We start from the raw sequence: 23,625 nt of genomic DNA on the forward strand, positions 1-23,625 counted from the left end.
GGCTTTAAGTAATTTGCCAAACCATTGTGGGTTGTTGATGGAAACACTAGTTGTCAAAGTTTGGGGCAAGGAGTTCAGCAGACTGCAAGAGCATTGATTGATTCAGCATCGTAACGTTCCTACATTTTGAATAGTTCCGCCAAGGAAATGGGATTATCAAACCAGCAGACGGGAAAATATCCAACACTCGCAGTTTGGAGGTGCAACCACTGGAGTATATCATCACTGTGTGTACACTGTTTATCTCTCTAGTCTGAATGGTAGCTACAGCTGTCACTTTGAGGCATTAGACCAAACAATAAAGTGTGGTGCCATACCTTCAGTACATCAAGGTCCTTGGATTGAGGAACTAAGTAGCAAGACGTTTTGTTTTGAGTGTCATCGAATCTTATGGACCAATAGAAATGTTAATTAAAGCTGATGTTGCAGGCAAATTGTTTACAGGAGGCCGCAAGGTACTAAACACTAGACTAATGGTCATGAAACCCCTTTGGGATGTATTTTAATGGGAAAAGTTTCTTCAGGACACAGTAATGAGGAAAGTACGGCCAGGGTGCTGACAGCTATGCTAACAAGAGAAGCCCGTGTATCAGATTTGTGGATTCTAGATGCCCTTGGCATAAAGGACCCTGCTGATAAGAAAAGTAAATTAGAACTTGAAGAGGCTGCTCATCAATACAATATTTCTTGGATACAGTAAGGATCAATGAGGACGGTAGATTTAAGTGAGTCCTACCTTGGATAGTAGCTAACAAATACAATATGGCAGTAAAGAGCGCTCACTCCGCAGTTAAAATATTAAAGTCTGAAGGTTACTATGATGTATATCAGTCTCTGCTGGGGGAGTAGATACAGGAAGAGGTATCTGAAGAAACAACGGACTCTTCCTGTCGTTACTTTCCGCATTGTCACGTCGTGAAGAAAAATAGTACCACGCCTATTCGTCCTGTATTCGATGCGTCGGCATCTGAAAACAAGAATCCCAGTGTTAACAATTGTGTTGAAAAGGGACCAAACCTCATAGAACCACTTCCTTCAGTATCGGCTCATTTCCTGTTGAAGAGAATTGAAGTCATGGCTGGCATCCAGCCTGATTTCCTGCAGATTAGCGTCTCTAAAGAGGACCAGTCATTTTTGAGATTCTTGTGGATCGACCGTCAGGGTACCTTGAAGTTCTATCAACACTGTCGTGTAGTGCTTGGAGTGACATGTAGCCCACACCTTCTTGGGGCGGTAATCAAGTACCACATGCAGACTGTACTAGACCAGTGTAAAGGAGGTACATCATTTTATTCTCAAGATTTTGTAAAACTGTTATCTTATAGTTTTTATGTTGACAATTGTTTGACCAGTGTAGATGATATAAGTCAGAAGACTTCGACAGGAAGTTGCTGAACTACTCCAGGAGGAAACCGTAACCATCACCGAACAGATTCCCAGTGAACTGGTGGAGACAAGATCTGGAAACTGAACATTTCATAGTGTTGTGTAAGTTATCGTTGGACTGACTACCGTTAACTTAGATAGGAGAAGATGTACAAATAAGCCTAAGACTTGAATAGTGTCAGTACTTGTCAACTGTGTTATGTGTATAGAATTTCTTTGCATTGAGTCTTCTTGTTGTTTATAAGATATCCCCCATGTTAAAATAAATGTGTTCGAATATTGAGGAATTGTACCCGTTTTACAGTTTTCGAAGTGCATTCCCAACAGCGGATTAACCCCATGTGGATGGTTTGTTGGGTTTCGTTCTCAGCCTCCATATTTATATCCCCAAAGACAGGGCGCCCCACTTATACAGTACCTCTTGGCACCGGGTGTCTGTTTTGGTCGCCTCTTACGACATGTATGGACCTCGTTTTTTAACTATTCTTTAACGCCGGTCACCACAGGGGAATATCTACATATATACATACATACATACATTATCATTATAGACTGTTATGCCTTTCAGCGTTCAGTCTGCAAGCCTCTGTGAATTTATTAAACGTCGCCACAATCCTCGATTTGCAACTAGTGTTGTTGCCTCATTTAGTTCTATACCTCTTGTCTTTAAATCGTTAGAAACCGAGTCTAACCATCGTCGTCTTGGTCTACCTCTACTTCTCTTACCCTCCATAGCAGAGTCCATTATTCTCCTAGGTAACCTATCCTCCTCCATTCGCCTCACATGACCCCACCACCGAAGCCGGTTTATGCGTACAGCTTCATCCATCGAGTTCATTCCTAAATTACCCTTTATCTCCTCATTCTGAGTACCCTCCTGCCATTGTTCCCACCTGTTTGTACCAGCAATCATTCTTGCTACTTTCATGTCTGTTACTTTTAACTTATGAATAAGCTATCCTGAGTCCACCCAGCTTTCGCTCCCGTAAAGCAAAGTTGGTCTGAAAACAGACCCATGTAAAGATAGTTTCGTCTGGGAGTTGACTTCCTTCTTACAGAATACTGTTGATCCCAACTGCGAGCTCACTGCATTAGCTTTACTACACCTTGATTCAGTCTCACTATATTACCATCCTGGGAGAACACACAACCTAAATACTTTAAATTATCGACCTGTTCTAGCTTTGTATCACCAATCTGACATTCAATTCTGATGAATTTCTTACCTACTGACATCAATTTAGTCTTCGGGAGGCTAATTTTCATACCATACTCATTGCACCTATTTTCAAGTTCCAAGATATTAGAATGCAGGCTTTCGGCACAATCTGTCATTAAGACCAAGTCGTCAGCATAGGCCAGACTGCGTACTACATTTACACTTAACTATATCCCTCCCTGCCACTTTATACCTTTCAGCAGATGATCCATGTAAACTACGAACAGCAAAGGTGAAAGATTACAGCCTTGTCTAACTCCTGTAAGTACCCTGAACCAAGAACTCATTCTACCATCAATTCTCACTGAAGCCCAATTGTGAACATAAATACCTTTGATTGATTTTAATAATCTACCTTTAATTCCATAGTCCCCCAGTATGGCGAACATCTTTTCCCTCGGTACCCTTATCTTAACGTTAAAAATTATGTAATATTGTAATCTTATATTCTGTTTATACTTGAAATGCATTTAGAAGTAATAGGAAATCTTCTGGTGAGGGAAGTTTAAATGATTCAACACACAATTTTAGGTCTATAAAAAGAGATTAGTTAATCTTGTATGTTTTGTTTATTTACATTCAGCTGGCAGTGGTCTCCACCACCCGTCATGGTTTTGGATCATTCTGCGAAAGGAATTCGAAGTATTAACTGATCGTTGTCATGGCTTCTTGCTAAAATAAATGTTGTAAAATAGTTTCATTATGTTTGCTTAAAAAATGAAAATAATAATAAGAAGAAGAACAATTAGGGGCCGATGACCGAGATGTTAGGCCACTTCAATCAACGATCATCATCATCATCATTATTAATAATAATAATCATTGAATCTTTAAAAGTAATGTGTTTTAATACTAAAATAATGCTTCTGAAAGTGCGGCCTGGCCGAGGTGGTAAATAAGTGCTGCGTTCACCCGAAAGGATGTGAGTTGGATTCCCCATCGGAAAACCGATTAATTGGAAACCAGATCCCACTTCTGGAGGGACACATGGCCTTGAGGTTCACTCATCCTAGATCAAAAATGAGGTTAATTTCTTGGGGTAAACTAAGAACTAACCGCTTTATCCCACTTAGGACCGAGGTAACGGATAGTGGAAGCCATTAATTTCCCCACATCCAAGTGCTTTCAGAGCGTATATGGACCTGAGATCTGTACTTCTTATGGACAAATAATTCACACATCGATGGTTTACTTTCAAAAGTTTAATTACATTTTAAGACCACTTTTTGGGAAGAGGAGAATATGGTTCCTATAGAATTCACTACGAACGTACTCCGGTTCCAATTTATAAAGATGAGTTTTGTTTATCCAGTGCCATTATCTAGAAGAGTAGCGTATATGCTCCTTATTTAGAGGCCTTAGGTTCAATTCCCAGCGCGTTCAAGCATTTCATTACTGCACTGAGGGCTGAATCAGGATTCACTCACTCTCGTGAGATGGACTGAATGGTTTCTGACCACGTGATACTTCCCGAGTCTTGGCAGACCTAACCCCTTAGTACGGTACACGTGCCATGGCTTTTCACTCCTACTTTGATGACATTTAAAGGTTTTTTTTATTTATTTATACAATTATTTAGTCTTTGAGCACGAACGCAGAATGTTAGCCATTACTCCCTATTTGATTTACAAAAACAAACCACTATTATAAAGCCGCAGGCTTTTCAGGGTTTAGTAGACTTACTTGTTAGAGATAATGCACGTTTTTGCCGAATCCTAATCAAATCTATATTTTCCATTATTAAATTTGTTATTCCATACAAATGACCACGATGTGTTCACAACGACAGCTAACCTCCAGCTGAGCGCGCAAGTCAACACAGCGCCATCTTATAACAGAGTTACGTCACATATTAAGCACAATTGTCGCCTTAATTTGATGCGCTATTTCATAAAATGTATGTTTCAGGTTTTTAATTTTTTTTGTAACAGGTAGCCACGTCTTTCTGTCAATTAAGACATTTAACATAATCATAAGTTAAAACTCTCGGCGATATACTCGTTCTACACAAACACTAATAGCGTCTTAAAAATTTTATTTCCATGTACCCGTTGTGGAGGAGCGTAACATTGTGGTAGACAGGATCACTTGCTCAGAACCATGAAGTTCATTACATTGTGGTAGACAGGATCACTTGTTCAGTACCATGAAGTTCATTACATTGTGGTAGACAGGATCACTTGTTCAGAACCATGAAGTTCATTACATTGTGGTAGACAGGATCACTTGTTCAGAACCATGAAGTTCATTACTTCGTGGTAGACAGGATCACTAGTTCAGTACCATGAAGTTCATTACATTGTGGTAGACAGGATCACTTGTTCAGAACCATGAAGTTCATTACATTGTGGTAGACAGGATCACTTGTTCAGAACCATGAAGTTCATTACATTGTGGTAGACAGGATCACTTGTTCAGAACCATGAAGTTCATTACATTGTGGTAGACAGGATCACTTGTTCAGAACCATGAAGTTCATTACATTGTGGTAGACAGGATCACTTGTTCAGAACCATGAAGTTCATTACTTTGTGGTAGACAGGATCACTTGTTCAGAACCATGAAGTTCATTACTTTGTGGTAGACAGGATCACTTGTTCAGAACCATGAAGTTCATTACTTTGTGGTAGACAGGATCACTTGTTCAGAACCATGAAGTTCATTACTTTGTGGTAGACAGGATCACTTGTTCAGAACCATGAAGTTCATTACATTGTGGTAGACAGGATCACTTGTTCAGAACCATGAAGTTCATTACATTGTGGTAGACAGGATCACTTGTTCAGAACCGTGAAGTTCATTACATTGTGGTAGACAGGATCACTTGTTCAGAACCATGAAGTTCATTACTTTGTGGTAGACAGGATCACTTGTTCAGTACCATGAAGTTCATTACATTGTGGTAGACAGGATCACTTGTTCAGAACCATGAAGTTCATTACTTTGTGGTAGACAGGATCACTTGTTCAGAACCATGAAGTTCATTACTTTGAATAAAACCGGCTTACTTACTTCTCTCACCAGAAGACATATGATATTACTTTTTGTTACCTCAGAGTTAAAATATAATGTTGCCGTCCATGTCTTTAGCATGAAAAAATCACGTGCAGAAGTCTGAATGATGAAATTAATTGCATATATCTGTTTTTTACAGCACGCATGGACATACACAAATGGAATTGATATGAACAGTGTGCTGAAAGGCTTCCCTGAGTGTCTTCAGGCTGATATCTGCCTCCATTTAAATCGTAATTTGCTAAACAACTGTTCAGCCTTCGATGGAGCCTCGCCAGGGTGTCTCAGGTCTGTACTCTTCTTAATCTAATAATATCAAATATGTATCTCCTTACTCCGAAATGTATGAAATGTGTATCTGAAAAGTGAGAATCATTCTGTGTAGATAAACATCGGAGACCAAAACAGACTTGTTCTGTTCTAGATTTAAATTCAGATTCACATATTATTTGTGTGTAATAATTTGCATATCGGTTTGGTACATATCACAATCAACACACCTAAATAAAAAGTGAAATAAGCCAACGACCAGTATGTAACCATGAAAAGAATCCGCCCAGCAAGTCACAGAGGAAACCTCTCAAGGTAATACTAATACCGTTCCGGTTGTATTTACTTTATTTATATTTTAGGAACTTAAAACCCTGTTCTGCACATTGTTTACAATTATGTTAAAATCACTCTCTTTTCCAAATTTTGTTCCGTCCACTCTCCACCTGCAATTCATTCCAACTCCAAAAGTTTCTTCTTACCTCATCCAGTTCCTCCCCACACTTGTAACTGGTGTTTCATTTACTCATATATTCAGGTGTCAACTCTACTTTGACAAGCACTTCACTCTTCCAGTTTCAATGTCCACTCAGCAGTACACTCCGTGTGAAAGATTCTTCTGAACGATTTCCGAACTCTCCCGTTGTTTATGTTTAACTAAATGATGACTTCTCATTCAATACATTTCGCCCAATGATACCAAGATTTTATTCTTCCCGAACATTTATTTCACTACTTAATAATTAATGTACATTCATATTCATCTTACCGGGCGAGTTGGCCGTGGAGTTAGGGGCGCGCAGCTGTGAGCTTGCTTCCAGGAGATAGTGGGTTCGAACCCCACTGTCGGCAGCCCTGAAGATGGTTTTCCGGGCTTCCCATTTTCACACCAGGTAAATGCTGGGGCTGTAGCTTAATTAAGGCCACGGCCGCTTACTTCCTATTCCTAGGCCTTTCCTATCCTATCGTCGCCATAAGACCTATGTGTCGGTGCGACGTAAAGCAAATAGCAGTCAGTCATATTAATCTTAATCTAGGCTTATATTTTTAGAGTTAACTTCCCTCAGCCACCTCGAAATATGCACGAACTGACCCTCGCAGTGCAGGAAGCACTTCCACAAGACGTGATCCAGGGCCTTGTTGACTCCATATCCGGCAGGATCCAGTAATGTATTGCAGCTCGGGGTGGGAACCGATACTCACCTGTGTTCACTAAACGTGCTGCTTTACACCCGTCGCTGTGAACACCTGGGCCGTTGTAGGCATGGCCCGTCTTCGCGATGCAATTTCTCTTTCCCTAGTGTATAATTATATACAAGGACCCATGGCACAACATCCCATTAAGCCTGTGGAGACGGCAGCTCCCCAGCCAGACAGCCTACAGATTTTAAATAATGCTTCGTGGTCAGCGTCACGACATTCTAGACCGCATCGGTTGGTTTTCTTGATTGGAATATACATAATTATATATTCAAGTTTCCATTCAAATTTGAGCAAATTTTTTTGCTATTTTGCTTTACGTCGCACTGACACAGATAGGTCTTATGGCGACGATGGGACGGGAAAGGCCTAGGAATTGGAAGGAAGCGGCCGTGGCCTTAATTAAGGTACAGCCCCAGCATTTGCCTGGTGTGAAAATGGAAAACCATCTTCAGGGCTGCCGACAGTGGGATTCGAATCCAAATTTGGGCAAATTAACAGCCTGGCTTTCTAATACTTCACTCTTAAGACTTACTATAGTTTCTAAATCACGACAAAGCCATATTAACTTGTAATACTCCTCTACTTTCTGGATATTTGCTGATGTTTTGGAGTTTAATAAGACTAAAGGAAGTTGAATATGTAGAAGGTGGATTTTATCAGCACCAATCGCTCTCTCTTTCCGAGAGTGGAACATTTTTTCGCAATCTTGTGTTTTGGTGAGTGATATACGGCTCAGTAGATTTCAGGAGCTCATCAAAATGCTAACAGACATTCTGAAGTACGGCAGCTGAAATAAGTCAGATTACTACAAGCTAAATAATGCTGGTGACTGGATGAAAGCAAATTAATTTTCATAGAGATCTAGTTGTTAATATTTCAAACAAATTAGTAGCACGAATAATCTACTGTTTCCAAACAGTTACCTTGCATTGAGGATTATCGCCGTGGTTTAGGGCAGTGGTTCTCAAATTGTGTTACGCGTACCCCTAGGGGTACGCCAGAGACTTTTAGTGGGGTATGCGAGCAGCCTTCAAGGGAACATTTGAAGAAAAATTAAAAATAGAAATAATATAAATAAAGTTAAAATATATTTACTTTAAAAGTCCTCATATCGCTGACCGTGCCATCCGTTTATGATATTTTTTTCTTCAATAACGTATCTATGCAAGGGCGGGTTTTCATCTGAGGTGTATCGAAGTAGTAACTTCGGTACCACACATCGGAAGACTGTGTCACGCTATGCAGGTTCGCCCATCGCACTGAAAATTTTATGATTCGAAATCTCTGAATTCCAGAATTAAGCTTAAAGTTCTTAATTCTTAGTTATTACTTTCGTATTGAGGCTAAGATCTAACGTTTAGTGAAACTATCATAACAACATTGAATGCTGCGATATTTTATTATCGTTGCATAATACTTGATACAGACACAGAGAGTTCTTGTGATTTATTATAAAAATTGTATTTCACTTGTCTTATTTATTCTGTGCATTTGAAAGAACGGTTTGCAATCAATTAAAACTGGCTTAATAATTAGGCAAATACCATATTCATATGTTTTAAACCTATCATTTAAGGATTTCTTCGTGGGGGTTACATTAAACTTTTAGACATGAATCAGGGGTACAATCTTAGAGAAGTTTGAGAACCTCCGGTCTAGGGGTTATCATGCTAACTTCCCGTACAGCTGGAGCAGACTCGACTCTCAGATTTACCACGCATTGAAACTGTTCAGAATATTTAGAAGAAAGTTTATTAGTCGTTGAGAACACAATACTCACTAGCACAGCAACTTTAGTAAGAATCAATCAATCAATCAATCAATCAATCAATCAATCAATCAATCAATCAATCAATCAAGCAATCAATCAATCAATCAATCAATCAATCACTACTGATCTGCATTCAGAGCAGTCGCCCAGGTGGCAGATTGCCTATCTGTTGTTTTCTTAGCCTTTTCTTAAACGATTGCAAAGAAATTGGTAATTTATTGAACATCTCCCTTGGTAAGTTATTCTAATCCCTAACTCCCCTTCCTATTAACGAATATTTGCCCCAATTTGTCCTCTTGAATTCCAGATTTATTTTCATTTGTGATCTTTCCTACTTTTAAAGAAACCACTCAAATTTATTAATCTACTGATGTCTCTCCACGCCATCTCCCCACTGACAGCTCGGAACATACCACTTAGTCGAGTAGCTCGTCTCCTTTCTCCCAAGTCTTCCCAGCCCAAACATTACAACATTTTTGTAACGCTACTCTTTTGTCGAAAATCACCCAGAACAAATCGAGCTGCTTTTCTTTGGATTTCTTCCAGTTCTTGAATCAGGTAATCCTGGTGAGGGTCCCATACACTGGAACCATACTCTAGTTGGGGTCTTACCAGAGACTTATTTGCCCTCTCCGTTACATCCCTACTACAACCCCCAAATACCCTCATAACCATGTGCAGAAATCTATACCCTTTATTTACAATCCCATTTATGTGATTACCCCAATGAAGATCTTTCGTTATATTAACATCTAGGTACTTACAATGATCCCCACAAGGAACTTTCACCCCATGAACGCAGTAATGAAAACTGAGAGGACTTTTCCTATTATTTTGTGAAACTCACAACCTGACTTTTGATCCCGTTTATCATCATACCATTGTCTACTGTCCATCTCACAACATTCTTGAGGTCATTTTGCAGTCTATAGGACAAGTTTTACACGCACTAAGCTGACGTAACTGTAGAGAGAGATATGCATAATCCTTTTAAATGGAACAACATAAACTCTGTATTATAGATCAGTGCAAGAAACTCTCCTGTCACAGAAGTAGTCACTTCAGATGTCTGGGAACGGTCTGGAAGTAGGGAAGTGAGACTGATAAAAGTTGCTTTTAAGAGAAAAAGTGAAATTAAAGAGTTATAGGTTGTAAATATTTCTGCACCTAATAAACAAACTGAGTGGATGTATGGCTAATGAATATGTGTTCAGTGATTTCTAGATTGAACCCACTATTACAGCTTAAAACGTTTTTAAAAGTTGTTTGTCAAAGCCCGTGGTTCCATGACTGATAGTATTAAGACCTAATTTTAGAACCTTAAGTGTAATATCTCAGGTCATTTTCTGAAGTATGTTTACGTTGCTTTATCACAAATTTCCTGTAGAATGAGCGAGTGTCCTTCAGGCGTAACTCAGGCAAGGACAATAGGTTATAGATCTGAGCTTTGTGTCTGCTGTTGTTTGAAGAACAGTATCAAGCATACATGTGTTTAGTGTAAGCCTGCTTTGTCTTAAAGGACAACAAGTTTTCTCCTAATCATGAGTAAACTGATGTAATCCCTCTAAGAGAAGCGAGGCAAGATCAGTATGAATGACTTAGGGTATTAACAGTATTAACAACTTACAGTAAAAATATTTAGTGGATAATATCTATTAATATGCACTGTCTTATTTGTACTTGTCATCTCTTTTTTAGAGCACTGTCCCTTAAGTTCAAGACCACCCACGCTCCTCCGGGGGACACGTTGGTTCATCGAGGAGATGTGCTCACCCACCTCTATTTTATCTCAAGAGGTTCCATTGAAATTCTAAAAGATGACATCGTTATGGCGATTTTAGGTAAGTTAAGAGCGTGGAACGGCTGATATTTGAAACCAATTTCTTTTACTTCAATTTAATATCGTAAAGTTACATTTAAACCAGATTAGTGAGATTAATCAACGTTACAACCTGATGTCATTGAACTAGTCAGTATTTAAGGCAGAATTTACAACTACTGATCAGATGTCAGCGATTGTTCTTTCGCAATACAACCAAGAATTATATCATCCAAGACGTGTAGTTATTCACAGTTACAGAATAACAAACTTTTCTTCATGGGGAGGAGGAAAATGATGTTGGTGAAATTACTCTGGAGGAAGTCGAAGAGTGGTAAATAAACTCCATTGTCATAAAGCAGCAGGAATGGATGAAATTATACCTGAAATGGTGAAGTATAGTGGGAAGGCAGGGATGAAATAGCTTCATAGAGTAATAAAATTAGCGTGGAGTTTGGGAAAGGTACTTTTAGGTTGGACAAAAGCACTAATTGGATCTGTGTATAAGCAAGGGAACAGGAAGGATTGCGACACCTACTGAGGTATCTCGTTTATTAGAATACCAGGCAAAGAATACACTAGCATCTTGGAAGGGAGGGTGCGATATGTGGTTGAAAGGAAGTTGAATGTAAACGAGTGTGGTTTCAGACCACAGAGGGGCTGTCAGGATCAGATTTTCAGTATGCGCCAGGCAATTGAAAAAGTGTTTGAGAGGAATAGATGGTTATGTTTCGTAGATCTGGAGAAAGCATATGGCATGGTATCTAGGGAAAAGGTATTCGCCATACCAGGGTACTTTGGGATTAAGCATAAATTATTAAAATCAATCAAAGGCATTTATGTTCACAATTGGGCTGCAGTGAGAATAGATGGTAGAATGAATTCTTCGTTCAGGGTACTTACAGGGGTAGACAAGGCAGCAATCTTTCACCTTTGTTGTTCGTAGTTTACATAGATCATCTGCTGAAAGGTACAAAGTGGCAGGGGAGGATTCAGTTAGGTGGAAATGTAGTAAGCAGTCTGGCCTATACTGAAGACTTGGTCTTAATGGTAGATTGTGCCGAAAGCCAGCAGTCTAATATCTTGAAACTTGAAAAGAGATGCAAGTAGTAAAGTGTGACAATTAGCCTTTTGAACATTAAATTCATCATATCACTATCACTACTGATCTGCATTTAGGGCAGTCGCCCAGGTGACAGATTCCCTATCTGTTGTTTTCTTAGCCTTTTCTTAAATGATTGCAAAGAAATTGGAAATTTATTGAACATATCCCTTGGTAAGTTATTCCAATCCCTAAGTCCCCTTCCTATAAACGAATATTTGCCCCAATTTGTCCTCTTGAATTCCAACTTTATCTTCATATTGGGATCTTTCCTACTTTTAAAGACCCCATCCAAACTTATTCGTCTACTGATGTCCTCGCACGCCATCTCTCCACTGACAGCTCGGAACATACCACTTAGTCGAGTAGCTCGTCTCCTTTCTCCCAAGTCTTCCCAGCCCAAACTTTGCAACATTTTTCTAACGCTACTCTTTTGTCGGAAATCGTCCAGAACAAATCGAGCTGCTTTTCTTTCGATTTTTTCCAGTTCCTGAATCAAGTAATCCTGGTAAGGGTCCCATACACTGGAACCATACTCAAGTTGAGGTCTCACCAGAGACAAATATGCTCTCCCCTTTACATCCTTACTACAACCCCTAAATACTCTCGTAACCATGTGCAGAGATCTGTACCCTTTATTTACAATCATATTTATGTGATTACCCCAATGAAGATCTTTCCTTATATTTATACCTAGGTATTTACAATGATCCCCAAAGGGAACTTTCACCCCATCAATGCAGTAATTAAAACTGAGAGGACTTTTCCTGTTTGTGAAGCTCACAACCTGACTTTTATCCCCGTTTATCATCATACCATTGCCTACTGTCCATCTCACAACATTATCGAGGTCATTTTGCAGTTGCTCACAATCTTGCAACTTATTTATTACTCTGTACAGAATAACATCATCTGCGGAAAGCCTTATCTTGATTCCACTTCTTTGCACATATCATTGATATATATAAGAAAACATAAAGGTCCAATAATACTGCCTTGAGGAATTCCCCTCTTAATTTTTACAGGGACAGATAAAGCTTCACTACTCTAATTCTCTGAGTTCTATTGTCTAGGAACAGAGCCACCCATTCAGTCACTCTTTTGTCAAGTCCAATAGCACTCATTTTTTTCCAGTAGTCTCCCATGATCTACCCTATCAAATGCCTTAGATAAGTCAATCGCAATACAGTCCAATTGACCTCCTGAATCCAGGATATCTGCTATATCTTGCCGGAATCCTACAAGTTGGGCTTCAGTGGAATATCCTATCCTAAACCCAAACTGCCTTCTGTCAAACCATTTATTAATTTTGCAAACATGTCTTATATAATCAGAAAGAATGCTTTCCCAAAGCTTACATACATTGCATGTCAAACTGACTGGCCTGTAATTTTCAGCTTTATACCTATCACCCTTTCCTTTATATACAGGGGCTACTATAGCAACTCTCCATTCATTTGGTAAAGTTCCTTCATGCAAACAAAAATCAAACAAGTACTTAAGATATGGTACTATATCCTAACCCATTGCCTTTAGTATATCCCCCGAAACCTTATCAATTCCAGCTGCTTTTCTAGTTTTCAACTTTTGTAACTTACTGTAAATGTCATTGCTGTCATAGGTAAATTTTAATACTTCTTTAGTATTAGTTACCTCCTCTATCTGGATATTATCCTTGTAACCAACAATACATACTGCTGACTGAATACTTCTGCCTTTTGAAGATCCTCGCATACACTAATTGATGTCAGTAGGCAAGACATTCAACAGAATTGAATGTCAGATTGGTGATACAAAGCTGGAAGAGGTAGATAATTTCAAGTATTTAGGATGTGTGTTCTCCCTTGATGGTAATATAGTAAGTGAGATTGAATTAAGGTGCAGTAAAGCTAAGGCAGTGGGCTCGCAGTTGCGATGAACAGTATTCTGTAAGAAGGAAGTCAGCTCCGAGACGAAACTATCTTTACATCGGTCTGTTTCCAGACCAACTTTGCTTTACGGCAGCGAAAGCTGGGTGGACTCAGGATATCTTATTCATAAGTTAGAAGTAACAGTCATGAAAGTAGAGAGAATGATTGCTGGTACAAACAGGTGTGAACAATGGCAGGAGGGTACTTGGAATCAGGAGAGAGGGCTAAGTTAGGAATGAACTCGATGGATGAAGCTGTATGCGTAAACCGGCCTCGGTGGTGGGGTCATATGAGGCGAATGGAGGAGGATAGGTTATCTAGGAGAATAATGGACTCTGTTATGGAGGGTAAGAGAAGTAGATAGAGAACAAGACGACAATGGTTAGACTCAGTTTCTAACGATATAAAGATAACAGGTATAAAACTAAATGAGGCCACAGCACTATTTGCAAATAGAGCATTGTGGTGACGTTTAGTAAACTCACAGAGGCTTGCAGACTGAACGCTGTAAACATAATGGTCTATAATGATTATGTATGTATGTATGTATGTATGTATGTATGTATGTATGTATGTATGTATGTATGTATGTATGTATGTATGTATGTATGTTATACCTTAGTGTCTGCATGACACGAGTGAAAATACCTTACCACAAATCAAACACTACTCTACATCATGAGATGGCCCTTGTATCCCAACTCTAAATAACACTGAAATAAAACTGGAGTGTAGCCCCAAACACTATATACACAATAAATAAAAACAAACCAATGCCACCTTGGCTTACATTACAATTACTAGTTATATTTGACGAAAGGGCCACATGTGAATCTGATCACTACATTTCATGCTTATAAACAGTTCAACTTAACTTTAGCTCCATTTCTGCCATTAGCGGTATCCTCGGAACCGCTCCATTGGTGTAATTTATTTTATGACACCATTTCTGTCGACGGATCTAGGAACCTGCTGGTTCAGTCCTTCTCGTCCCATGATGTGCTGCATTTTGTCACGTGCTGGAGATGTGTCCCTGTAACCTGATAACAGTTGTCAATCTCAATTCTCTTAACCGCTTCGCTCGTGCACGGATACACTGTCGTACTTTTGGTAAGGATACAAGTGACAATATCCCCTATCGAGACATTAGTCCATTCAAACGATAGTTACCAAATTGAGGGATACTTCCCAGTTCCGATGAAGTCTTTCTCGGCTGTTAGCCGTCATTAGCCGCCCACGGAATTATTACACAACGCAAACTTGAGCTAAAACATTTATTAACGGAGTAAATGTTGCTCGGGTGAGCTTAAACACATCGTTACTAAGTCTGCTCTATCACTGATACAACAAACTTTGTTGATCACGTTGAAAATACGTACTCCTCGAATATCACTTAGCTACTGCGGGCACTGAAGTATCCTACTGGAGACAGTTGCACTAATGCTTCCTTCTTTTATAGAGTGAGTAGAGGGACGCACCCTTCAGTACATGCCCAAGATACACTCGGCTCGCTTTGGGTTCGGCCAGTTACCTCTCAACGGATATTTCAAACAAGTTAAAATGAGCAAAACGGGCACAGTTACATCATTTTCATGGTCTAATCTTCATAGAAAATATCAAAAGGAATTGTCCTCCTCTTGGATCTATGGGATGTGGCTCTGTGACTTATATCCGGGATCGAATTCAAATTATTCCAGACCTGGAAATTTCGTGTTAGAGGACAGCCTGGCGTTGCTCGGTAGTTCCCCGCTTTCAAATGTCTCGCTCTGTCTCTTGCATTCTGTTTGTCGGCTCTCTCTTTTCCTCGCGTACCCAACCCATGAACCCGGTTTCCAACAGTAAACTTACGGCATCCGGTCTTGGTCCATCTGCGGGAAGAGCATCGCACCCTGATTGCCATGGGTTCGACACATATACACACACAGTCACCCAGCGTTCCTGAGCTCGTTCCTCAGGGCTAAATTCACAATGTTCCACAGTGTTAAACCAATTTAATTGGACCATGATTTGATACGGTTCACTACTAAAACAAAAATAAAAAATAAATAATGAACTTCAAAATCAATTTGTCTTATACACCCTAATGCATAACTGAACAAGGAAAATATTGGTATCATTCATTTTGCAATAGGCCTATCAGTCCATCTGTAATTAAAGCCTAGCTTTGAGTGGCCATAATAAAATATCAGACAGTAGTCAAGGGACAACATGATCAGGAAGGCTGTCATTAACGAAGACTGCTCGATGGATTCATGCATTAACATCCATTAAGGCAAATTCTCCTCCAAAATGTTAGTGATACAGTGTATGTATGGGTTGGAGGATGTCGTACAGTCATGACATTGCCCTGCAGGATGAGAACTGCTATATGGTGACCCCACATAACATCATCCCAAAACACTGGGTTACCACCACCTTTTTGCATGTCCTCCTCAAAATATGTTGCTGATGACAGTCAGGAAAAAGGCTTATACCACACTCATTAATGCAAAGAGCTTTATACCAATTCTGAAGAGGTCATTCAGCATAATGTTGGGCCCATCTGTACCGCACCCCATGTTGTCTAGATTTGAGAGCTGGGCCTCACCTTGGGCGTCGAGGGTGAAGTTGTGCCTCGTGCAACCTGTTTCTCACAGTTTACGAGTTGAAATGCAGTGACCTGTGGTTGCCCAGAGATCCTTATTTAGCATGCTAGTATTGAATTCAGGGTTCCTCCAAGCTGAAATTTGAAGGTAACAGACATCCACTGCAGCCATAACCCTTGGACAACGTGTGTAAGGGAAGTCATCAACAGTTTCTGTCTCCCTGTACTGCTTCCATGTCCGAACCACATCATTTTGATTGCAGCCTACATGACTGACTTCGTTGACCATCCTTCCTGACATAACATGATTATGCGTACATGTTCACATGTTGACATTGTACGTCATGCCATCCTAGATACCACACTGCGTATAACACACCTCTAATGCTTCTACACTAGCACTAGAACTTCAATTGAAATACCGCTTCGCATACGAGAGTGGTGTGGCTTGGGATATGTGCAGTTAGGAGTACGTTTACAAACATCCTAAGAGTCATCTTTTCGGTCTGTATAGGACAGGGCAAGACAGCAACACCGTTAAGTGATACACAAGGGTGATGCAAAACTTGTTTTTAATGTATGTTATGTTGTGCGGTAGGGCAAACTGATCATTTTTCAATGTGGTGAAAGATATTTGGTTGTGTGTCCAGTATTTCAGTCAAAGTGTGGTTTCTTACAATAGGGTCCTCCCTTAATGGCACAGGAGTCTTGTTCACCATGTCCTTGATAGTAGCCTACCCCATACAATGACGTCTTCGACCATGTGCGCCAATCTCTGCACCGATGATGTTGGCTCTGTAATGAAGTAGGTGGTCGACAATTCAAACTTTTTTGTAACTTAATACATATTGGGTTGGTGAATGTTTCTTGATAAAGTGAGGAATGAAAGCCCATCACCGTATCCAAAGCACTTATAAAGTTAGACACCCTAAGGCACCCATGAACATGGGTCCCCTCTTAATAAATAATCAATTTGCCGCCCTGCACAACAGGAAAAGCGTTGTCACGTACATTCTGAATAACCCTGTATATTCTCAAAATATTCTATCCAATGCATAAAGGGAGGAATAAGTGTGTTCATTTAAATTGAATTTGGATTAATTGACAACTAAGTGTTCTTGATGCGATGGTAAATGATTTGTTTCCCAGGTAAAGATGATATCTTTGGTGAGAACCCGTGCCTGCATCCTACTCTGGGGAAGTCTTCGTGCAATGTAAGAGCGCTCACGTACTGCGATCTCCACAAGATCCACCGTGATGATCTGCTGGATGTTCTGGAGCTCTATCCTGAATTCTACAACTCCTTCTCCAACAATTTGGAGATCACATTCAACATGCGTGATGTATGCCACTCTCTCCAATTCTCTATGAAAGATGTTTAATATTTAGATCCTCTTAGTTGAAGTAAGCTTTACAAAAACTGTTTTCAAGATATCCAAGTTAGTCTCTTCCTGTAAGTTTGATTATAGTTAAAAAGATGTTAATTTTATTCTATTGGATATATAACCAGTAGCGTAGCCAGGATCGGCCGATGACGGGGGGGGGGGGGTGTTTAGTTACAAAATGATGGCAGAACACAATGCAGGTGCAAGAATGACTTGTCATTATGAGGACACTAATACAAGTGAATTACAGATCTGTTAGTTAAGCCTCTGAATGTTTATTTAATTTATTATTCATTGTCAGTTTCTGTTTAATTTCTTTTTGTAAAAGTTCCAATAGGGGGAGTTGCCTCTAACCCTCATTAACCTCCCCTGGCTACGCCCCTTCACATAACAGTGAAGTGTCGTCTAGTAGGAGCTAATTTTGATAAGTTAATTAATATTATATGCTAAACAATACCAAACCTAACCCCATGGTACACCAGCTCTGAAAGGCCTTGACCTACCAAGTGACCATTTCTCAGCCAAATGGCCTGCAGATAATGAAGAACCCTCTCACCTGTTATTCTTGGATTTCTACACCCCGGTTGCTATCTCACAGTCATATAGCTCCTCAGTTGTAATCACGGAGGCTGAATGAACTTTAAACCAGCCCTCAGATACAGGTAAAAATCCTTGACCTGGCGGGAATTAAACCTGCTTTTTCCCCCTAGACCGAATATATATGCTAAAAGAAGATTATTTCCAGCAAAATTAATTTCTACCAAACCAATAACAGAATTTGAATGAGCCCTGCAAACTTTTGTTCTTTAACTTATTATAAAAATATGTTGAAATTCACAAACGTTTCCTTCAATTCTGAAAATAAAGAGGGAACAATCTATTTCAAATGTGTATGTTAATAAATGTTCAAAATGCCTGGCCCTCTACTCATTTTACAGTAAACTGGTAGAACAAATGACGTCTGATTGGGCAAACCAGGGACATAACTGGAGCAGATTACCATGGGTGTAAAGTAGAATATGAAACATAAATTTTTTGTCTCTCAGTAATATTAATGATATAAGAATCCAAAGAGAAGCTGTGAATAGAAAATGTCATTCTCATAGGCTCTTTTAAACCCAGATCCATTTCTAGTAAAGCACAATGTTTACAGTACAGTGCACTGTGTTCTCTGATATGAGCTACAATATTTCTTTAACTTTCATTGATCTACCTCAGTCGCATACTCAGCTTTGACAATATGGAAGTGACCGATTCAAGCAATGTTAATAACATCATTCTTTATGCAGTCAGTCCCTCTAATGTGGGTGTACTAACTGGTAGGCATGCTGGACTGATGAGATGAGAGCAATAGCAAATTGTCTCACTCCTCATTTCAGCTGATGGCAGAGGTTTTGAGAATCCAACCTCCCTCCAGGAGAGCCTTCCTAGAGTATGTTGAGTAATAACATTCTGTCAAATGAATTAATACAACACAATTTGTAATAATTGATGTGGAGACTGAGAATATAAATGATAAATGCCAGAAAATCTAAAGCAAGTTCATTATTATTTTACATCCTGTTACAACTGCAGTTTTAGTTTATTCAGTCTAGGGGGAGCAAGACTGCCTCTTACCCAGAGGCACTGGGTTTGATTCCCGCCAGGTCAAGGATTTTTACCTAGATCTGAGGGCTGGTTCAAAGTCCATTCAGCCTCCGTGATTACAGCTGAGGAACTATATGACCGTGAGATAGCGACCCTGGTGTAGAAATCCAAGAATAAAAGGTGAGAGGATTCTTCATTATCTGCAGGCCATTTGGCTGAGCAGTGGTCGCTTGGTAGGCCAAGGCCTTTCAGAGCTGGTGTACCATGGGGTTTGGTTTGGTTTGGTTTCGTTTAGCATATAATATTAATTAACTTATCAAAATCAGCTCCTACTAGAAGACACTTCACTGTTATGTGCAAGGGCGTAGCCAGGGGAGGTTACTGGGGGTTAGAGGCAACTCCCCCTATTGGAACTTTTACAAAAAGAAATTAAACAGAAACTGACAATGAATAATAAACTAAATAAACATTCACAGGCTTAGTTGTAGAACTAACAGATCTGGGGACCTTCCTAGAATATACCGGTATTACTTATCATTACCCCACTCTCACAAGAGACTCTCACAAATGTGACCTCGCCAATTTTGACGAAACTTGGTGGCTGATATCACTTCATATTCTAAATTAAACATAAAGCGTTTGATTATAGAGGCACAACAACTTGTGCTCCCACATCAGCTGCGTATTAGCAAGTGCTGTTAATCCCATGGAGTACAAGAGGACAAATTGGGGCAAATAATATATTTGTTTATAGGATAATGAACTAGAGACTGGGATTATTTATCAAGAAAAATGTTCAATATATTTTCAAGTTCTTTGTGATAATTTATGAAAGGACTGGGTAAATCCCCGGTTTATTCTATTCCTTATTGCCAATTATGTGAAATTTGTACACTCTTTTGATTTTGATCATATTTTCACCTTCCCAACATACAATTCTAATGTATTCTTTGTCTCTACTGATTCTCACTTTCATTATTTCCTGTTTCATTTCCTTTACTCATAAATCTCATAACTTACAAATGAGCCTCATTATCTTTTTTAAACAAACCAATTTTCCTCTTACTTTTTAATTTGTTAGTCTTCCTTTTTTTATTGACATACCCAATTACTAATTTCTAAACATTCTACTTATGTTCTGTTTGATTTATATTCAACATGATTGTCTGCTTCTACGCATCTCACTCTTGCAAACTCATTTTACTTAAAATCCTTTCTTATTATGGAACTCTGTTTCCCAACAGTCACCCATTTCTATGTTGCCTAACATTTTCTTTGCCAAATGATTTTTATGGACTATATGCCTCATTTGATGCTTACCACTTAATTCCAAAGTTTTCCCCAGTTTGAATAATTTTAATCTTAACCTATATTTAACTATCATTTTAGCTGTATCTGTGTACTCATATCTGCACACAGTATCCTAACTCCATATTAGCTGTGCATATGCCTACTCTTTGATGCCATCCTTTGTTTCCCATTTCTCTGGGAAAGGAAAACTATCTTTTTCTACTCAAAATTGATAACAGTAATGATCAAAATCAAACCTACACCGTTAAAATAGAATATTTCTTGCATCAATACTCATCTAGTGGATATTTTTCAAATTGTATTTCATTTCAGGAGGAGCTTGCCGGTGTTGACCCGCGTGCAGCTCGACACCGAACAGGCATTGCCTCACGGTCAAGCTCACAGGATCGAGACTCAGATGTGCGAAAGTATGCCTTTATCCCTCCACGCAGAAGAGTGTACCACCCTCACAGTACGAGTATGGGGAGCCACAACGGTGTTGGAGGTGATGGTACTCTTGGCCATAGCCACGAGTCAAGCGAAGATGGATCTGAGTAGTAAGTTATTTTTCACTGTGCTAACATAATGTATGAAAGTCGATACCTTTCTAACAAATTGTACTTGTGATTTTATTTCTTGCTTTCCCTTTTCTTTTTTCTTTTGCAAACTAATTTTAAGAGAGGCATAACATAACCTAGTTAATTCTTCATCTCTTGCTGTGCCCCCGTATGTCAGTAGTTAGCTACTGAGAGCTTGCTGCATAGTTTTGCTACGCCAGGCTTCGCACATTTCTCATCTGAGTAACTGTACTAAGCAGCTGATTACTTGAAATATTCTCAAATTTAGTTTTCCAGTCTGAAAATGAATCTCTTTTGTCTCATTTCCACCATTCTCAATATATTAATAGGTATGTTTGACAATGACAACTTGAACTTCCAGTTTTAATCATTGCAAACCAGTGCTTGTAGGCCCACATCCCAGCGACTTCAGCCAAAGGAAATTTAAATACTGAATCGTTTGATCATATCAGATTTCATATGTTAGGCCTAAATGATGCCTGGATTCTCCATATTTTGTAAATCAAAGATTTGCTGAAAACAGATATTTTGACCAGGCATTGGAGATTTTCTCTGAATTATTTATTCTATGCACTATACATTACTTTGGCAGTGTCAAACTACAATTGGTCACTCATTCACAAACCTGTATTGGTGAACATAAATGTTTCTTATTTTATTTTATCCTCAAAAGCAAAGTTATTCTTGAATAAATTCACAGTGATAAGCAGATCCATGAGTAATACTCACATCTGGAATTCTGGAAAGTTATATCTTATAATGTATAATAATCACAGTTGATTCATTCATTGATGGATTTGTACAAAAAGAGATGAGCCATTTATCCTTCACATTGAGAAAAGTGTGCAGAAATATTTATACACAGACTTTGTTTCTTCTGTGAAGCATTATTGATATATTTGGAACATTGACCAACTTTTTGTGGTTAGTGAACTTGCTCCTAGCACATCAAACCAATCATAAGAAGATCTCAATGATCATTGGTGAAATGTATATATTCAAAAGTTTGAGACTATTTATTGAAGGATTTTCCTGTACATGTATGATGTAATGGCCACAAGAAGAGTTCCTTGTTGCTTCTTTTATCATAAATATTTTCTTGGGTATTTCAGCTTGTTATACTCCACTACCTGGAATGCTGCTGACAGAGAAAAAGTGAAGCACTGTTTATTTACAATATCATTGAATTGAAGTTGGCTGATGTTAGCTCCTGTACAGAATGAATAGCAGGAGCATTTCTTGAGATATTGACATTCTTTCACTTATTATGGACTAAAATTACTCAGCAATGACCAGTCTATGAATGAAATTACCCATTGCATACATATCATTTAGTTATTCTTGTACATCCCATTATTTTTTTGATAGTTACTAAAATAAAAATCAGCTTCATACTGCATCAATGAAATGGCAAGAAGGTTACAAAAATTCACAAGTCAAATTCTGTTACTATGAAAATGAACATTTAAGATAAGCAGTAGGTAATCAATACAGGTAATGTAAATCCATTTAACTGCTTAGTTGTGCTTATGCTTGCCTTTGTGAACCAGGGCTGTAGCCAGGATAGATTTCTTAACAGGGATCATGTAATGACTATTTACTTCAGTACACAAATATTCTAATTTACAAAACATGATGAAGACAATCTAAAACACCTACGATTTCTGTAGATAAAAATATTTCAACATACTCACTATGCTTCAGTAAGACGTATCATTAACCAGGTTAATTGTGATGGTTTCACTGACTTTGTAACATAGTATAAGTTTCTTGACTTTCAAAGTCTCCTCACAATTGATTGGTGGTTTTTAAGAACAGATCTGTACCATAAGAATTATAACATGCTGTATTTTACTACCGGTACTGAACTGTGTTTTTAAAATTATGCTGTCACAAAAATTACACCAGTTCACAGATGGGTAGTCTTGTGGCCCTCCAGCTGAGAGGAGGGAATATAGAGGAGCAAGTTTATTTGCTAAATGACAACCATGTGAGTATCAGAGTAGGCATACTACGTTACTCCTCAGCATCAGGAATCAGGAACAAAATCTAAGTGATTAGTTTTAGTGCTACAGTGAATTCACCTAGCTATCCTCAGTACGATTTTCCTCTGATTCTTTCTACATTCATTCCCAAAACATATGTAATTACTAGCAGTTGGCTTGCATGGATTTCATAATTTGATAAAAATAATCATTCCTCTGCACTGTACTAAGACATTATCTAAAAATCCCTAAAGTATAAAAACTCACCAAAAAATTGAGTTTCATTTACCCCCGAAAACCTTTGTAAACAACGTTTGTGGTATTGCCTTTTGGGGCTAAGATGACATTGCGACATAGAAGTGTACATGTGAGAAAAAGTCTTCTCTCAGGTTGCAAAAAAAATACAGTTTCATTATTTTTAAAGGATATTCCAAATAATGATTTCCACGTCTGTAACATTTTCAGTTCTTGAGATATAGTATCCTAATCAAAAGGAATTTAATTTACTTTTCACTTCTTTC

The 23,625-nt window shown here is 38.8% G+C and overlaps 1 protein-coding gene across 1 annotated transcript in view; it reads left to right on the plus strand.

The window, feature by feature from the left end:
- Positions 1-23,625, plus strand: part of sei (seizure) — a 520,652-nt gene that overhangs the window by 363,527 nt on the left and 133,500 nt on the right. Inside the window, exons 9-12 of the mRNA XM_068225985.1 lie at positions 5,760-5,908; positions 10,563-10,705; positions 17,429-17,622; positions 20,875-21,098. Coding sequence (XP_068082086.1) covers positions 5,760-5,908; positions 10,563-10,705; positions 17,429-17,622; positions 20,875-21,098 — 710 coding nt within the window. The remainder of the gene's footprint in view (positions 1-5,759; positions 5,909-10,562; positions 10,706-17,428; positions 17,623-20,874; positions 21,099-23,625) is intronic.

The sequence above is a fragment of the Anabrus simplex genome, chromosome 2 (assembly GCF_040414725.1).
Source record: "Anabrus simplex isolate iqAnaSimp1 chromosome 2, ASM4041472v1, whole genome shotgun sequence".
Classification (NCBI taxonomy): Eukaryota; Metazoa; Arthropoda; class Insecta; order Orthoptera; family Tettigoniidae; genus Anabrus; species Anabrus simplex.